At 37.3% G+C, this 18,591-nt stretch overlaps 1 protein-coding gene across 4 annotated transcripts in view; it reads right to left on the reverse strand.

Annotated features, from left to right (window-relative positions):
- KANSL1 (KAT8 regulatory NSL complex subunit 1) overlaps window positions 1–18,591 on the reverse strand; it is a 176,348-nt gene that overhangs the window by 20,882 nt on the left and 136,875 nt on the right. For all 4 annotated transcript variants that reach the window (XM_042914893.1, XM_042914895.1, XM_042914896.1 and 1 more), the window contains 2 exons: window positions 12,044–12,153; window positions 11,015–11,210 (listed from right to left, as the gene is read on the reverse strand). In XM_042914893.1, the coding sequence (XP_042770827.1) occupies window positions 11,015–11,210; window positions 12,044–12,153 (306 nt within the window). The remainder of the gene's footprint in view (window positions 1–11,014; window positions 11,211–12,043; window positions 12,154–18,591) is intronic.

An 18,591-nucleotide genomic window follows, 5' to 3' on the forward strand; every position in this document is an offset into this window, starting at 1 on the left:
CTCTCAAAAATAAACATTAAAAAATTTTTTTTAAAAAGACAGCAACAAACAAACACACATATGTATACATTCAGACACAAAATAAAGACTGGCTTTACAACTCCTAGACTGCTGCTGGAAGGCTACTAAAGGAGGCGCTCAGCAAGAAGGATAGAGTGGGACGTAAGAAGCTCCAGAACAAATAAGAATGGCAAATGTGTTGGTAAATGCTAAGTATGAATTTACAGATGACTGATTTGGGTGGGGTTGAAATTCAAGGTAAAATATTAAAGATCAATAATAGATGAGAAAAAAAGATGTTTTAAAAAGAGGCATTCTATGGGTGGAGGACGGGTATTAGGAGGGCATTTGTGATGAGTGCTGGGTGTTATATGTAAGTGATGAACTACTAAATTCTACTCCTGAAACCAATATTACACTATACTTTAGCCAACTAGAATTTAAATAAAAACTTGAAAATACAGACATAAATAGAGGAGTTCTAAAGTCCTCTTGTTCCAAAGTAGCAAGAAATGAAGATTCAAGTAACCCAACAGCAGAAAAGGCATAAAAACAAGGCAAAGAGAAGACTTAAAAAAAAAATTATGGAAGAAAGATTCCAAATATAATAGTAATCAGAGTAAATGCAAATGTTTAATTCACCTCTTAAAAACACATCAAAAACAAACGGACACAGAAAAAGTGAAAACAAAGAGATGGGAAAAGGTGTATCTAGCAAGTACTTACCAAGATCCCTATCTATCTATCTATCTATCTATCTATCTATCTATCTATCTATCTATCTATCTATTTTTTAACGTTTATTTATTTTTGAGACAGAGAGAGACAGAGCATGAACGGGGGAGGGGCAGAGAGAGAGAGGGAGACACAGAATCGGAAGCAGGCTCCAGGCTCTGAGCCATCAGCCCAGAGCCCGACGCGGGGCTCAAACCCACGGACCGCGAGATCGTGACCTGAGTCGAAGTTGGACGCCCAACCGACTGAGCCACCCAGGCGCCCCCCAAGATCCCTATTTAAAGTAAAAGCATTGTTAAGAGACCAAAAGGGGAACAATATAATGATGAAAGGAAAGATGGCAAAGAAGAAATAACAACCATGAACTTGTATGTACCTAACCAGTCATCCTGGAACTGTATCAATATATAGGCATTAAAAAAGAGGAGGAGGAAGAAGAAGAAATGGGAGGTAGGGAAATAAGAGAAGTTGTTTAAAAGTATAAATTTGTATTTTACTAGATAAAGAAGCCCTGGAGATCTAATACACAGTATAGTGGTTATGGAGACAACACTACTGTATTATAAACATCAAATGTGCTAAGAGACTAGATCTTAATTATTCCCACCACAAGGAAGAAATGATCATTGTGTGACATGATGGAGATGTTAGCTAAGGCTACAACTGGCAGGCACACTGCAATAGCAGTGATCAAATCAACATGTTGTGTATCTTAAACTTATACAATATTACATACCAAATATATTGCAAAGACAAATAGCAGACCAAAGGACCCAGAAGATACGAACACAATGATTAAGCCCAAACTAGAAGTTAAATTTAGAGCTGTGAAGTTAACGAACAGGTTATGGATATACTCACGCCCAAACACTGTCTTTTTTAAGGAAATGTGGACTCTACAAAACATGAACTGAAATTATGCCTACCAACACGGAGATCTTGAGAAGACAACAGTGAATTTTAAAAAACCCACCAAGTTGCAGAATATGTACACCATGATGGTATTTACATAAATTTTTTTGTGAACATTAAACTAAACAATACATACTGCATTTTGCTCATGGATACACAGATGTGTAGTAAAAACCTAAGTGCCTGAACTGGGAGTATACATACCAAATTCATGATAATGGTTACCTCTGAGGAAGGAAGCAGGTAGAGGAGATGACAGAAAATAAAAGAAACATTAATGTTTATTGTATTTTTCTTTTAAATATTAAAAAAAAGAAAAAAAGTCAAGCTTAGTAACATTTAAGGTGGTTATGTACACAGATGTTTGTTACATCATTCTTTGTACTTTACAGAATTAAAAAAAAAAAAATAGGGAAGGAGGACATTAAATCTGGTAAATTTTTCCATACTCAGGGAATTGAAATTCTTCACACAATAAATTCAGTGGTGCAGAAGAGTTCCAGAAAATTGGCAGTGGGAGTAAAATGAAGTCCAACTATTTCCAACTACAGCACAGGTATGCTAAGTATGAAAAGTTGCTGAAACCCAGGAATTGAATTAGTAATAACACCTTTCCAGATTTAGAATTGAGAAAAAGATTCAACCATCACATGAGTAGCAGAGACAAGGCCCAATGGCCAGTGTACTGAGTAGAATAGTGCCCCCCACCCCCAGACCCCATCCCAATCAATATTCATGCCCAACCAGAACCACAGAATGTGACCTTATTTGTAAACAGGATTTTGCAAATGTGATTAGTTTAACATGAAGTAATACTGAATTAGTCTTAAATCCAACAACTGGTGTCTTTAATAAGACTATGTGGGAATGCCTGGGTGGCATCCGACTCTTAATTTCAGCTCAGGTCATTATCTCATGGTTTATGGGATCGAGTCCCACGTCAGGTTCTGCACTGACAGTGCGGAGCCTGCTTGAGATTTTTTCTCTCCCTCTCTGCCTCTCCCCTACTCACACCCTCTCACTCACTCTCTCAAAATAAATAAATTAACATAAAAAAAAAAAGACCATGTGAAAACACAAAGACACAGGCACACCAGGAAAATGATTGTGTAAAGACAAATGCAGAGATAAGAGATATGCTTCCACAAGCCAAGGAATGCTAAGGACTGCTAGTAACCACTAGAAGCAGGAAGTGGCAAGAAAGGATTCTTCTTTAGAGAGCCTTCAGAGGTAGCAAGGGCTGCCACCTTGATTTCAAACTTCTAGCTTCCAGAACTAGGATGGGAAACACACCCAGCTACTAAATTTTTCTAGTCATAAACACAAAGTCTGGATAAACTGACTCATTTTTTAAGAATAATGAAAGAAAAAAAATCCTCAGCGTGGGGACTATGAGTAGAATACTGCAGAACAAGGGAAAAGGAAACAAATCCGAGAAATTCAGAAAAAACACACCCCTGGAAAACTATTAAACAAGTTTGGTGAAACAATTAATCAAACTTCCCACATCTCCAACAGAGTCAAAGACAACACAGGCTCTATGGCATGGAAACAGGGAAGATGAAAGGCAATAAGATGACATAAAAAGGAAATATAAAATCTGAAAAGAAAAAAAAAAATCTTAACCACCCTTGGTAGCAGAACTAGAACCTACCTAAGAGGTACTATAGGTCAGACTGACGATCTGGAGAATTAAAACGGGACGTGAGCAATAAACTTTTCTTTCTTTCTTTACACTATGGGAGAACCAAAGAGATGAAAACAATGACAGAAATGTTAACAGCTAACATCTGAATACTTATTATGTGCATCCAAACTACTCCAATCACTTCCCACGTTTAATTTAATGATTACACTGAGGAGCAGGTAGTAAGAGCTAAACAAACAGGACAGAAAATAATACAGAGATAACTGGAATACTTCAGTTTGTACCTGTAAACTCAGGCGGACCACAAACCAAAGCTATAATAGAAGAAAACTTGATAGAGTGAGATAAAAAAAAAAACCGCAGCAATATCCATTGCGGTTTTGCAATGATGGAAACGTTCAATATTTATGTGACTTAAAGATGGTAGCGGCTAGTCACATGTGACTACTGAACACTTGCAATGTGGCTGTGCCACATGTTTTATCTTCATTTTAAGTAGTTACATATGGCTACGGTAGCTACCATACTGGACAGTACAGAGCAGAACTGGTTACCAATATAAAAGAATGACAATAAGATCATCTGAACTCTGTGCCAAAACAAAACAAATAATCACCCCCACTGCCAAAAGACAGTGGAACAGTTTTAAGGGACAAAGGTTGTGAGCTAAGAACCTGAAACATGGTCAAACTTGTTCTAATCCTGAAGAACTACAAATTCAAATTAAGAACTCAATAAATGGGTATATTAAGGTATAAAGAGGACTATCAATAAACAATGAAATGTTACAATCAAAATAAGCCAAAATAAACCTAAATAAGCCTTTAAATCCAGTTTTAAAACTGAATATAAAATGGAAAACTTTTCTATTTAATAAAATCTCCATTAAAACCAAAGACTTTTTTGAGATTAAAAAAAAAAAAAAAAAAAATGCCACCACCTAAATCTGCTTTTATGATGTTTCAAAAAACACACAGAAAACAAATGTTTAAAAGTAAATGGGGTAGAAAAATCCCATACTACATAACATTAGTATCACGGAAAGTAGAATGTAAGGCAAAAACTACTGGAGATAGAAGCCATAAATCACTAAGATATGACTGTAGAGAACTCCATACTAGACACCAATGACATTAAAACAAAAATCAACATAATAGACTACAAATACAAGCAGAAACTATACAAACCATACTGTAACCAAATGCTATAAAAATTAGTAATTAAATAACACAAGGTTGAAAAAGAAAAACCATTTAGAATTTGGAAACTCAATTTGTAACTCTTGGGAAAAAAAAACGCAAAAACTCAATGGCAACTTACAAATAGCAAAAAGAACACTTCACACATCAAAGGCTGTGGAATGCCATCCAAAAACTACACTAAGAAAATTCAAAAAGTTAAGTGCTTTTATTATTGCAGAAGAACAGAAAATAAATTAATCAAGCATTTGAATAAAGGCAGAGAGGAGGGGGGAAAAAAAAATCAAGACCACAGGAAGAAGAAATTACCAGCAAATAACTGATCTTTGAAATGACCAATAAAACAGGAAAACTGCTGACAGGATTAATGAAGAAAGAGAAGACAAATATAATTAAGACTGAGAAATGGACATAACCACAGGTAACAAGGATTTAAAAATTAAGAATGCTTTCTATAAAATTCTGTATGGCTTTATTTGAAAAATCTGATAGATGGACAATTTTCTGTACAATAAATAGGTGTTAGTCTCAGATGGTTTTTGACTTAAGTTCCAACAAATTTTAAAGAAACTGATACTTCCCAGAAAAATGCGTTCAAGTTTTCCAGAGCATAGCAAATGGCAAAGTATCCAAATTCATTTTAAGAAGCTACCCTACATCAAAGTTAATAGTGAACTTCTAAAAGGAATGACATGCCTCACTACAACCATTTCTTAACACTGTTCTGAAGTGTATCTAGTCAAGGAAAAGGAGTAAGAAGTGTATAAAGAGGTATCACATTGCTTGCTGGTGACAGATAGACTATGTAGAAAATTAAAATAATCAACCAGAACACAGAGTTCATAGAAGTGTTCAATTACAAAACTCAACAGCACTCATGAAATAACACTAACAGAAAAGATCTCATTTGCATCACAAAATAACATGAATGTAGGAAATATGTAAGAATTGAATGAAGAGATAAGATACTTACATACATGGAGAAATTCTGTTCCTTTAATACTATAAATTATATTAATTCTCTCTGAAGGAATTTCCATTAGAAACTCAATGCAGTGCACATGAAAAATTCTAGTACCAAAGCTCTCTACTCATCATTCTGTTAATCAGAGTATTAGTTCAAGCACTGAAAAAAATTCTTTTAGCTTGAGGACAGTTTACAAATAAAATATCAGAGCTTCAACTTCTATGTATTTTATCTCAGCCTTTCAAAGTTTATTTTGTGTGTGTTTTATAATAAACTACAATTTTCCATAAGGCACTCTTGCTCCTGCCCAAAAGTTCAACTAGTATTGAAAAGTTAGGCTTCCAAAATTTATCACAAGAAGCCCCTGTCAATAAAGAACATATTTTCTTTGATACCAAATTACTCACTTTTAATACAAACTCATAATCACTTTAGTTCTTTAGTTCTCATCCACAAATGTCACGACACTAGGCCTTAAGAGAATGTCCTACTGATATGTGATGTCCTGTTATGTCCTCAAGTGTGATACACGAGGAAGTGGTAGAGGACCACTTTAAAGAATACAACTTTAAAATAAAACCCAGAGCGAACATTCCTACATAATTATCCTCCAACAGACTATAAAATTCCAAAATCACACCAGAACACTGCCAAATCGTCTGATAAGAAATGCTACCCCTGTGTTTATAGCAGCATTATTTACAATAGCCAAATTATGGAAGCAGCCCAAATGTCCACTGACAGATGAACAGATAAAGAAGTGGTAAGTACACACACACACGCACACATGCATGTGGAATATTACTCAACTATAAAAAAAAGAAATCTTGCCATTTGCAACAACATGGATGGAGCTAGAGAGTATAATCCTAATAAGTGAAATGAGTCAGAGAAAGACAAATACCATATGATTTCACTCATATGTCGAATTTAAGAAACAAACCAGAGACACACCAAGAAACAGATTATTAACTATACAGAACTGATGGTTACCAAAGGGGAGGTGGGTGGTGGAATGGGTGAAATGGGTGACAGGGATCAAGGAGGGTACTTGTCATGATGACCACTGGGTGATGTATGGAATTGTTACATCACTATATCGTTTACCTGAAACTAAGATAACATTGTATGTTAGCTATACTGGAATTAAAAAAAGTTGTATTGATCTCAAAAAAGAGATTAAAAAGAAATGCTATTAAGGCCAATCCAAAAATCTCAAGGCATGTTATTTTTTTTTATAATACTATTCGTACTGGGACCCCTGGGTGGCTCCGTCAGTTAAGTGTCCGACTCTTGATGTCGGCTTAGGTCATGATCTCACTGTTATGAGATTGAGCCCTGCATTGGGCTCCATGCTGAGTGTAGAGCCTGCTTGGGACTGATTCATTCTCTCTCTCTTTCTCTCTCTCTCTCTCTCTCTCTCCCTCTCCCTCTCCCTCTCCCCAGCTCATGTGCACAAGCTCTCTCAAAATAAGTAAATAAGCATTAAAAAAATACTATCTGTACTGTGATATACTTAATATACAAAATAACTTTACCTAACAAAATAAAAAGCAACCCTATATTGGCCCCACATTTCTTTTAAAACTTTTACTGATTTGAAATTTCAGTATATTAGAAACTAATGTTTTAGATTGAGCTATAACTATACCTCATAGAAGCAGCAGGATAAGAAATAAACATAGTGATAACACGTTATAAAAATTTGCCACTTGAGTGTTTCTTCACTGGCCTAACTGCTAACATCTACCATACCAGACCCCCAAAAGTGATGAAATACATAATAAATAGCAATTAAGGGCAACTTGTTATCGTATGTACTAATATTACAATAAAATCACGATAATAGGAAATAACCTCCACATTCTCCTCAGGCTTTACAGATTTCCATGGAAGATAACCCCACTCTCCCAATCTCAAAGCTCTCTGCCCTCCCAACTCTGATACTCATAACACCCTAGTGATTCTTCCTTAGGACTAGTTTTCAAAACTATTGCATCGTGAGAGCTTTGGAGCCTTCAGACTATTACTTCCACTAGGATTACTATTGTCACTAGTCTTTCTTTCTTTCGGACTCCAGTCTCTCTTACCGCCAATCTACTCCAAACATAAACTATCTGTACATTTATCTTTTACAAAAAAAAAAATAGCTTATGATACTTCACTGCTCAAAACTCTAACCTAAAGTCAACAGTTTCGTCATTTAAAGCCTTTCATTATTTACTGAGAGATTTCATTCCTGTTTATTTCCAACAAGTTCATCTTACTAAATCCTTTGTTGTAGTCACTGAATTTAAGATACTAATGACATAAAAACAGACTTTTAGAGGCAAAAAGAAATGTGCTACTACACTAAAAGTACATCTCAGCTACAAGATATATTGTAATTTCAGAAATGCTGGTAAAACTTGATAGAATAAAATTCCAGCTGTGATTCAACTAAGATGACTGCTCTGTAAAACTGAATGAGTTCCCTGAAGTGAGTTTTATATTTGGTTCTAGCGTGCACTAGAGATAATTTAAAATATGTAGATAAGCCAGTAACATTGACATTAAACATGTGTTTTTTACATTCTCTACTTGTAGATATACTAGTAACCATCTATCCTGCGTAGGTAGAAATGTGGTGGGAAGGGCAATAACAAGGGTAATTTGAGTTAATCCAGAGAGATGTAGTTCCTGTTTTATTAAAATTCTTTTTAAAAAAAACTTGGAAGCAAATCTTATTACAGTAAGTATGAACTCAATGCTGTTTACTAATATCAGAGAATGGCTTATCTGTTACCTTCTTTGCTATCTAGGCTCTGTCATTAGAAAGTAAGCTCCATGAAGGCAAGCACTTTGTTCACCAGTGAAACCACAAGAATACCTGGAGCACAGTGGGGATTCAACACAGTGCTGAATAAATTTGCTTGGCAAATCCAGCACCTCAAAATGGTAAAAGACAAGATGTCTGCTCAACAGCAAATATCACCAAGCAAGGAGACACAGTGAGCAATCAAGACAGAATGGCCTTTGCCTCCAACACTGGCAGAACTCCAGTATTTCTGCTATAACCAGCAAATGGTTTATTTCCTGAACTCAATTGGTTTCTTTTGTCTTATTTACCATGTAGCTTACTTTTGCAGGTCAGGATGACTGTGTTTTAGAAACTGACGCTTGGGAGCATCTGGGTGGCTCAGTCGGTTAAACATCTGACTTCTGCTCAGGTCATGATCTTATAGTTCAAGTCCCGCATCAGGCTCTGTGCTGACAGCTAGAGCCTGCTTTGGATTCTGGGTCTCCCTCTCTCTCTGCCCCTCCCCCACTCATGCTCTGTCTCAAAAATAAACACTAAAAAAGAAGGAGGAAGAGGAGGAGGAGGAGAGGAGGAAGAGGAGGAGGAAGAAGAAGAAGAAGAAGAAGAAAGAAAAAGAAATAGAAACTGGTGCTGGAATCAAAGGGTCTTTTAGTATGCTTTGTATGTCTCTTCACAAGTACATTTGATTTTAGGCATGGACCAGAAGCTATTGTCAAGAGCAGGGAAGGTTTGCTACCATACAGATAAAAAAGAATCCAGGACGCCACCCTACACCACAGAAAATTTTTACAAAATCCCTAGATGTCATGACACAGTGAGACTAGCAAACTGCCCCGAGAAAGGACACTACTACCCCTTGAGATTTTTTTTGTTTTTGTTTGGTTGAGGTTTTTTTGTTGTCAAAAGCATAGAGACATGATCAAAAACTACTTTCTTACACTTGACAGTAATATACAGTTTTCTTGCTTTCTCAATATCAACTCTTTAACCTCTGAGAAAAAAATTCTGACTTATAGGTCTATTCATAAAAAATTGAGACCACAAATGTCAATGTGAGAAACTTGCCAAATACCCTTCTCTTTTCTGTTATTTTGGTAATGCAGGCATTCTAAGGAACAGACATGAGAAAAATGGTACAATCTGATAGTTTTTACTGTACTTTCCTTAAAAGCAAACAAAAAAGATAAAGGCAAGGTTATCCGGTCCAACTGTACACTATAACAAAACAAGCCAAGCACCGGTAATCCACTGTCCAACCAGTAATGGTTCTGACAATTCTCTCCCCTCTTCTATGTTACCACTTTTCTCATCAGCAAGTGTATTGTAATAGTTAGCTCTATCTTAACATTTCCCTTCAAATAAGCGATTTCTCCGCTCTCTTATACAGCAATAGAGTTATCTAGAACGTTTCTCAACTGAAGCATTTAGTTCTCTTCAATGTTTTGAATACATCTCAACTCCTTGCCCCCTTTCTCTCCTGAACCCACTCCACTCCAAGCAGAATTTCGCTCTCCTCCCGTTAGCAAGACAGCTCACACAGACCTCAAACAACCCTAACCCTGCCATACACGATGGTCACTTTGCACCTTTCCTGTGCTGGGCCTGCCTGCGGCACCTCACACACCACCGCTTGTTCCTCACTGACCCACGTTCTTCATTCGTCTTCCATGTGCCTTACTCCCTTCAGTTTCCTTCCACTTCACCAGTCACTCCTTCCCCGTCTCTTCCTTCCCCTTGCAAGGCCTCCAGGCCCCATTCCTTCGGAGCTCCCGGGCAGTCCCTGTTTCCCTTCATCTGTTGCATTTTTCTCCCCAGCACTTAACGCTATAGGATTTACCATTATACCTAATTTATTATTTTGTTTCTACCCACTCGAGTATTTCAGGAGGGCAAACATTTTTATCTGTTTTTGTTTAGTGTTGTATTCCCAGAGCATAGAACAGACCCCGCTCACTGTAGGAGCTCAATAATATTTGTTGAATGAGTGAACAACGCAAGTGCTAACAGTAACAGCCACTCTGTACCAGGAACGTATTAGCCAGACATCCCAATGAGCAAGTTACATACATTTCATTTAACCCTCAAACCACCCGAAGAGGTCGCTGAGGCCTGGGGCGAAGGGAAGGATACGGGGAGAGGAGTGTGGGGGTGGTAAACGTGCTCCAAATCACAAAGCTATTAAGTAGCAGTGACATGATTCAAACCCAAGTTTATCCTCTTTAAAGGTAATGCTCTTAACCACTGCATGGTATGAATTTTACTGAAGTATTATTTCATCAGTTTTGGAATTAAGTCCAACTGTGCTATTTGAAGAGGCAGCAATCAAAAGTTTCCCACACTTTTAACTGACCTCCATTCATTTAGTCACATCAATGTAAAAATTTTAAGAGAGACTCTTATTTGAAAGGAAAGCAAGCCATTTTCAGTGATAACAGGACAAGTAGGAAGCACGTTACCCTCCTTCAAAGTGTTGATGGCAGCACTTAAACCTCTTCTTCCCCATTTCTATTAACAAGTTCAAGTCAGTGGTTTCCAAATCTGGCTGAAGAACCATCTAGGAGTTGTTTTTCTGAGAACAAGGGTCCCAGGAGCAACTTCAGAACCCAGTATTTTGTCAAGCTCCCCAGGAAACTTGGGGGTTAGCGAAGTTTGGAAAACACTAGTTAAATGAACCAAAGTTGGCAAAAGACTAATAATTCTATCTGAGCATCTGGCTCACTGTTTAACAATGACCAAGTCTCACCGGTACTGACCTTCCTGGAAAGAGGAACGATGCTGTTGGGTCGAACAAGCCTTCGTTTCTTACAGCTCAGTACAGGACGTGTTCGGGCTGCCACACAGGTGCCATCAGTTGATGAAGAAACTAGATTCAGTCTTTGCTTTTTTTGTAATTGTTCCTCAGCATCAGAGATGTCACCTGGAATGTGGTCTGCCAAGATAGGCTGAAGACTATACAAGGGGAAGGAAGAATATTCACCTCTCAGAAGACAAGGAAACAAAGCCTTTGATACCGTTTCAACCTCCTCTGCTTACACATGTTCACAGACACAAACAAGTTCTAGGACAGATGCACATCACTTCTTGATGCTGGTATCTGCTAATCTAAGTGAGTGAGTGAGTGTGTATGTGTGCATGTGCACGCGCATGCAGTGTCTGTGCTGATCTTTAAGACTCTTGGTGGACAACAACATCATGTCTGAATAGTGTAAGTCAGTAAGTGACAAATTCAGGTTCCAAGTGATAAAGTTCTCTTCTACAACAGAAGCATGAATGAAGAATTAGCTGTAGAAAACTGCAAGTGGTAAGAAAATGATTAATCCTGCAAATGTTAATGGGCTGCCTAAGAAATAGTTCTTCTATAAAATTCGACTTTCAGGGATGTATACACATTGTTCACTTGTAGAGGGATTCCTTCAACTTTCATAAATACAGATTTACAAACACAGCCTTTAGGGATCTAATCTGTCCTAGAGTAAAAGATTTTATGTACACGCTTCTGAAGAATTCTACCAAGACTAGGACCAACCATAACGACTCACAATAACTGTAGGACCTTTTCTTTTTTCTCCATGGTGAGTTAATTTTAGGCTACAGTAAGTAAAAGGGAAACACATTAATATGCTAATTAAAATATACTTGCTACTGTAAGATGCATGCACAATATTATTAAGCAATAAGGTTTCTGACTTTAAACCAGGGTTAGTCCTGGCTAGGGATAACTAAGAGTCCCAAATTCATCATTTACGAGCCTACTGAGCACAGGAAGTAGACACAAAACTTACGTGTTAATAACGCCATTGACAGGTCTCAATGCTCCACATGACTTAGTAGACAATGACTCTGAATGACCAGAGGCACCATGGTTTTCCAGTGGCTGAGAAACAGACTCGATCTAAATAAGGAGAAGAAAGTTAAAAATACATTATAACATTTAACCAACAGTATCCAGAATGTAAAGCAGCACCATTTCATCATTTAAATGAAACATCTAAAATTTCTGATATCAACCTAAAAAAACTCGTATGAATGAGGAAAAAGGAAAATTAACTAAGAGAACTGGCTTTTGCTTGAGGTGAAGAAGGGTAAGGAACCAAAATATTTTAACAGACTAATAGTTAAGTGCCTACTGAGGAGGAAATGACTTAATGATTCCATGGAACAGAAGCTTAGCAAAATAATTACAAAGTAACAAGAGTCTTCAACTAAGGGTCAGGAGGGAGGAGAGAATCCCAAGCAGGTTCCACAACCATGGGATCGTGAGCTGAACCAAAATCAAGAGTCAGATGTCCAACCAACTGAGCCACTCAGGGGTCCCAAAACAAATTTATCTTTCTTATAAAAATCTGGGGGCGCCTGGGTGGCTTGGTCGGTTATGCGTCCGACTTTGGCTCAGGTCATGATCTCACAGTCCGTGAGTTCAAGCCCCGCGTCGGGCTTTGTGCTGACAGCTCAGAGCCTGGAGCCTGTTTCAGATTCTGTGTCTCCCTCTCTCTCTCTGCCCCTCCCCTGTTCATACTCTGTCTCTCTCTGTCTCAAAAATAAATAAACGTTAAAAAAAAAAATCTGAAGAAAAAGCACAAGTCATCAATAATCACATGACCTACAGATAACTGCTGCAAACAGCCTATTTTTTCATGCCTACATATACATATGCATATATATACTTAAATGCCATAAATCTTCAGTGTGAATTTTACTGATTTGGGGGCAATTCAGTCCCCAAATTAAAACTGAAGGCAACAGAGAAAACATGATTTAGCACAGAAATGTTTGTCACAGATAAGGCAGCACACAGCAAGCAGTCAAGAGCATGAACCTCACAGAGGGAAATGTGCCTAGGTTCCAGTCCCAATCACACAAGCAGGCACTGAATAATCAGAGGACCGTGGGATATTCTATAATCACACTGAAATCCAAAAGCAGGGCACTGGGGCAACTAGGTTCATCATTCATTCCCAAATGTAAAGCGCTTAAAATATTAACCCCATCCTCCAACAGCATTCCATCTGGAAAAAGAAAACCCCACAGCTCACAACACACGTAAATTTACTTAAAGCTTCTTAAATATCTTCACACTGCCTTAAGTAAAAGTAAACATTCTCTATCCTGCAGTCCAAAAGGCTGCAAAGACAGAGAGTGGAGATACATTAATAAACACTTTACAAACATTAAACCCACATACTAATTTAAGCTTGATCACTACTACTGCAGTGGTTTACATCATTCGTATTTTCAGGAAACTAACACATGACTCATATCTGTTTTCCAAGGAGAAACTGTAAAAAGGATCAAAGAATTTAAAGGCTCTCCTATCCAGAAAGCAGGAGTTATTACTGAGCTTCTCTTGAATTTTATGTGGTACATGCATCCCACAGCCAGAAAGAAGAGAGCAGAAAAGCTGCAGTAGTAGAGAATTTCTGTTAATTTCCCTTCTCCCAAAAGCAGAGGTTCAGGGGGTGACCTTTTGGGAGTTAAAAGTAGCAAGGAAGGTTAGAAGTGACTTCTTCCCTGACTGAAAGGGCTAGGTATATGGAAAAGAATTCAACTTTTATTCCTGGATCAAAATAAATTACTTTTTTACTTTATATGAATTACCTCATGTTTCAAGCTCATCCCAATGATACTCAACATAATCTTGCTTAAAATCACCAAAATATTGTTGGCCCGTAAACAGTGTACCAGTCATTTCCACGAACTAGCAACATGGCCAGGAAATTGTGCTAAATAGGGAGCGGAACCTTCTGAAAATTCCACTTCCATCAAGTTAGTTAGCTAGGCTTCCATTTCTGCATATATAAAATGGGACTATTATGTGCCTCACTTTCCTATGCCTCTATACTGAGGTTAAAATATATACAATTGTATGAAAATAATTTTGAATTATTTTTTAAGTCTGTATTTTATATATGTAGGTGTGTGTGTGTGTGTGTATATATATATATATATATATATATATATATATATATATATATATATGTTTGTATTGTATATATGTATGGATATAAGTATGTTACCTCTACACTCAACGTGGGGCTCGAACTCACGACCCTGAAATTAAGAGTCACACGCTCTTCCGACAGAGCCAGCATGGCGCCCAAGACTTACTTACTTTGAAAAATTTCAACCAGCATAATGCCTAAGATTTATATTTACCTACACCACTGAAAACAGGCAGCTGGAATCTAAAGAAATAAAGTAATTGCAAAAGCAGTCATAAATTCTTATTATTCAACTTATTTATCCACAGTCCAATTTATCTTAATAGTTCTAATTAGTCATTAAAAAAATATATATGGTAGAGCAAATATTCCCCAGCCAGTATCTACCCCTCTATTCTCTATCTCAAAACCCTTGTTGGGCCAATGCACTATTCATTAAACCTGGTGACTGCAAAACTTCAAACAAACAACAACAAAAAAAGAAGTTGTTCTTGCTTAACCAATGGTAGGAAGATAATACCTTGAACTGTTTAAAAAGAAATAGCAATAGTTTACATGTTTAGCATGCCTTTCTTCTGAGAAAGCATTTATCCTCTGACTTATCACTATCACTCCACGAAGGAAGGAAAGGGTAAAAGAACAAGGCTTATTTTTACAAATTGAAACAAACAAATAATGAAGTCATCTGTCAAAAGCCACAGAAGCAATATTTTGCTAAAACAAACAAGAGAACTTCAATTTCAAATATTCACCCAGTAATTACCTTTCCTGGAAGAAAAACAGGTATATAAGAAAATATACTTGTTACCTGCTCATTTGCACAAAAGAAAGGTAATCCAAAAACTAATGAAAATGGCCACCTAAAGGAAGTGGGAACAGGATGGAAAGAATGGGAAAATGGGAACAAGGCAGTGGGAATGATGGTCTTTTGTACAGCTTGGATTCTTAGAACTATAGTAATGCTTCACATACTCAAAAATAATAATAAAGATCAATTATTGTGTTGGGAGAGAAAACATGGAATACCAGTATTAAAATAACTCTATAAAGAGGTAACAAAAACCTAACTGCATTACAAAACAATTACATATCACACTAAAAGGATGAGGAAAAAAAAACTAAGTATAACTTCAGGAAATAGTATTTTGACTGTGTATTATAGGGCAAAGACATTGTACACAATATTGTACTCTGTTTAATAAATACATTTCTCACAAGGATATGAGATGGCAACTATGAAACTACTTTATGTGATAAAAATGAGTATCAATGAGGAAGGCTGTGGTGTTGGACTGGTATTAATATGCACTTATAGTTTTTAACGTTATATACAAATGGGTAAACAAACACTGATACATGTGTATGCATGCATGCTTTAGCACACATGTGTGTTTCCCAGCTTTGACTGTTGGGAAGTCCCAGAAGCAATGACACCAAGTAGCAATGAGCACAACTAGTACTCAGATCTTGGTTTCTAAACACTGTTGTCCAATAAAAAGAACCAGGGCTGGAGCAGGTAAAATACAGGATGAGTTCAGAATGTCTTCTGGTGCCTGAAAGTGAATACTCAATAACTGAGGGGAGCATGCTGAAAAGACACAGGAAACAGTATGAAAGAGGCCTGGTACCAAAAATTGAGACAAGTGGAGCATGAATGAATCATAAATAGGAACAGATTATAATCCATAAAATGAAATGAACCTATTCTGAGATAAACATTACTGAATGATGGAATAAATACCTAAATAAATGAGGGAGAAAAGACAGCTCTTCCTAACAGAATTCCAATTAACAAATGTAGAAAACAGAAAAATCACCATTTAGTAAACACCACAGTAATAACTGTTGTGGGCAAAACCCACTGGTGGATGATAAAATTGTGGAATAAAGTATAACGAGCAACAGAATATTGCATAGTAACTCCCTAGGAGATACATTCATTACAAAGGGAAACATACTGACTTAACAGTGGGGAAGGCTGGGAGGCACCACCTCAACCAAGTGAAAAAAGGTATCACCAACCAACATCATGTACCCCCCAATATGGTGCACTGAGAAGGGCACAGTAGCACTTCTGCGGTGTTCCTTACAAATGCGCAAGCTCTAATAATGAGAAAACATCAGGTGACTCTAACTGAGGGAATATTACACAAAATAACAGACCAGTATTTCTGTATTAAGGCCATGAAAGACGACAAAGACTGAGGAACAATCATAGACTACGACGAGATTTAAAGAGACAGGACAACTAAATGCAGTTATGATTGTGGACCCTCTCCTCCTGCTCCCCCTGCCAAAAACATTAGTGAGGAAACAAGTGAAATTTGAATAAAATCTGAATAGTACTCTATCAATGTTAATTCCAGGTTTTGGTCTTTGTACAATGGTAGTTCAAGTTAACAACACTATGGGAAGCTGGGTAAAGGACATGTGGAGACTGTGGGCTACTTTTGTAACTTTTCTGTAAGTTTAAAATCTTTTTTTTTAAGTTTAAAAAAAGAATGAAGAAAAGTTTATCCAGCATTAATAAAGCAAATTTCATTCATACCCAAATGTGGCATCAATCTACAGCTTCCTGTCACCTACAGGATAAAGTATACAGTTCACTAAGATAAATACAAAATCCATCATGAATTGGCCCCATCATCCAACAGTCCATCAAAGAAAAGTATCTGTAGTTCCTCTATCACACCAGGCTCTCTCAAACCTCTTTCATATCCTACATGCAGCACCCTGTCAAAACTCACTCTCAATACCATCCTTCAGCAAATGCACAAGGACTTAGTGCAAATACAGTACCTCCTTCTCTGTTACCTTTCCCGACCTCCCTTAGAAGTGAGAATTCTTGCCCCCCAGACTCCTCGGTTACAGGTCTGTTGTCCCACCATGCAGCCCTCAAGGGAAGATACCTGGTTATGCTAATAGGTGTTTCCTAGACACACAGCACAGCCTGAACAGCAAGCTTTTTACCAAGCGTTTATTATGGACCAAACACTGTTAGAAGCACATTGTACTTCCTCAATACTTAATTATCAACAACTCCAAAGAGGTGCAGAAACAGAGCCACTCCTACCTAAGGCCCTTGAGGGCAGATGTGTTATGGAAATTTATAGAGACTTTTAAAAAGTCACACATTGTATGTTCTGGGTAAGTGCTTCAAAATTAAATATAAATCCAAAGCCAAAGAGTGTGTGAACCCAAAGGGTGAATTGTAATGTAAACTATGGACCTTGGGTGACTGTGATATGTCACTGCAGGCTCATCAACTGTAACAAACGCACCACTCTGGTGGGGGATACTGACAACGGAGACTACCCGAAGCAGGCGTGCCATGCTGGGGCAGGGGGTATATTAAGAAATCTATCTTCTGCTCAATTTTGCTATCAACCTTAAAATGCTGCCCCCCCAAAATAGTCCTTTAATTTTAAAAAATCAAATACATTAATATTTCTGCTTCAAAAGGTATGCATAATTAAGAATGTAAAGTCTCATCAAGTATCACTTCAGGTCAAATTTTGTCAACAAATGACCTGACGGAGACCTTAGGGAGAACCACTTCTGCTTCTCACAGATCTCTGGAGTTTGGAGATGCAGATAAGGGGATCTGGACCTGCAGTATTATTTCTACTTTGCACAAGAAGGGAAGTGTGGGTGTTGGGGAGGGTGGCGGGGGGAGGTAGAGTTCTATGAACATCAGTCAGGTCAAGTTGGCAGTGTTGTCAGGATCTTTTACACTCACATTTGTTGTTTAGTAATTCTGTCAATTACTGAGTTACAAGTGTGAAAATTTTGAAATATAATTATGGATTTGTCTATCCCTTTAATTTGCATATGTTTTATGCTTCATGTATTTGAGGCATCCACCTTTATGACTCTTCTGTCTCCTTGGTGAAATGACCCCATTATCTAAAATGTCCTTCTTTATCTCTGGTAACTGTCTGAGAATTGTCTGTATCTCTGGTATTCCTGTCTTAAAAACTATTTTGCTAATATTAATACACACACAGTAGCTTTCTTATGCTTACTCTTCATAAAGTAGATCTTCCCCTGCTTTTCTTCCCCATTGATCTGAGTTTCCAACTGGTATTATTCACCTTCATCCTAAAGAAAGTTCTCTAACATTTCTTTCAGTGCACATACTCTGCCAACAGATTTTTCTCAATTTCATCTAAAAATGACTTTATTTCACCTTTATTTTTAAAGACTTTTTTGGCAGCACTCCCTATTTTAATGATCCCATTCCACTATTTTCTGTCCTCCACTGTTTCAGAAAAGAAGTCACCAAACATTACCAATGTTCACTTATATGGAATGCATCTTTTGTCCCTCTGGCTACTTGCAAGATTTTCTTCAGCATTCATTTTCACCATGTTGTATTTCTCCTTCTTACT

This window comes from Panthera leo, chromosome E1, assembly GCF_018350215.1.
Source record: "Panthera leo isolate Ple1 chromosome E1, P.leo_Ple1_pat1.1, whole genome shotgun sequence".
Lineage (NCBI taxonomy): Eukaryota > Metazoa > Chordata > Mammalia > Carnivora > Felidae > Panthera > Panthera leo.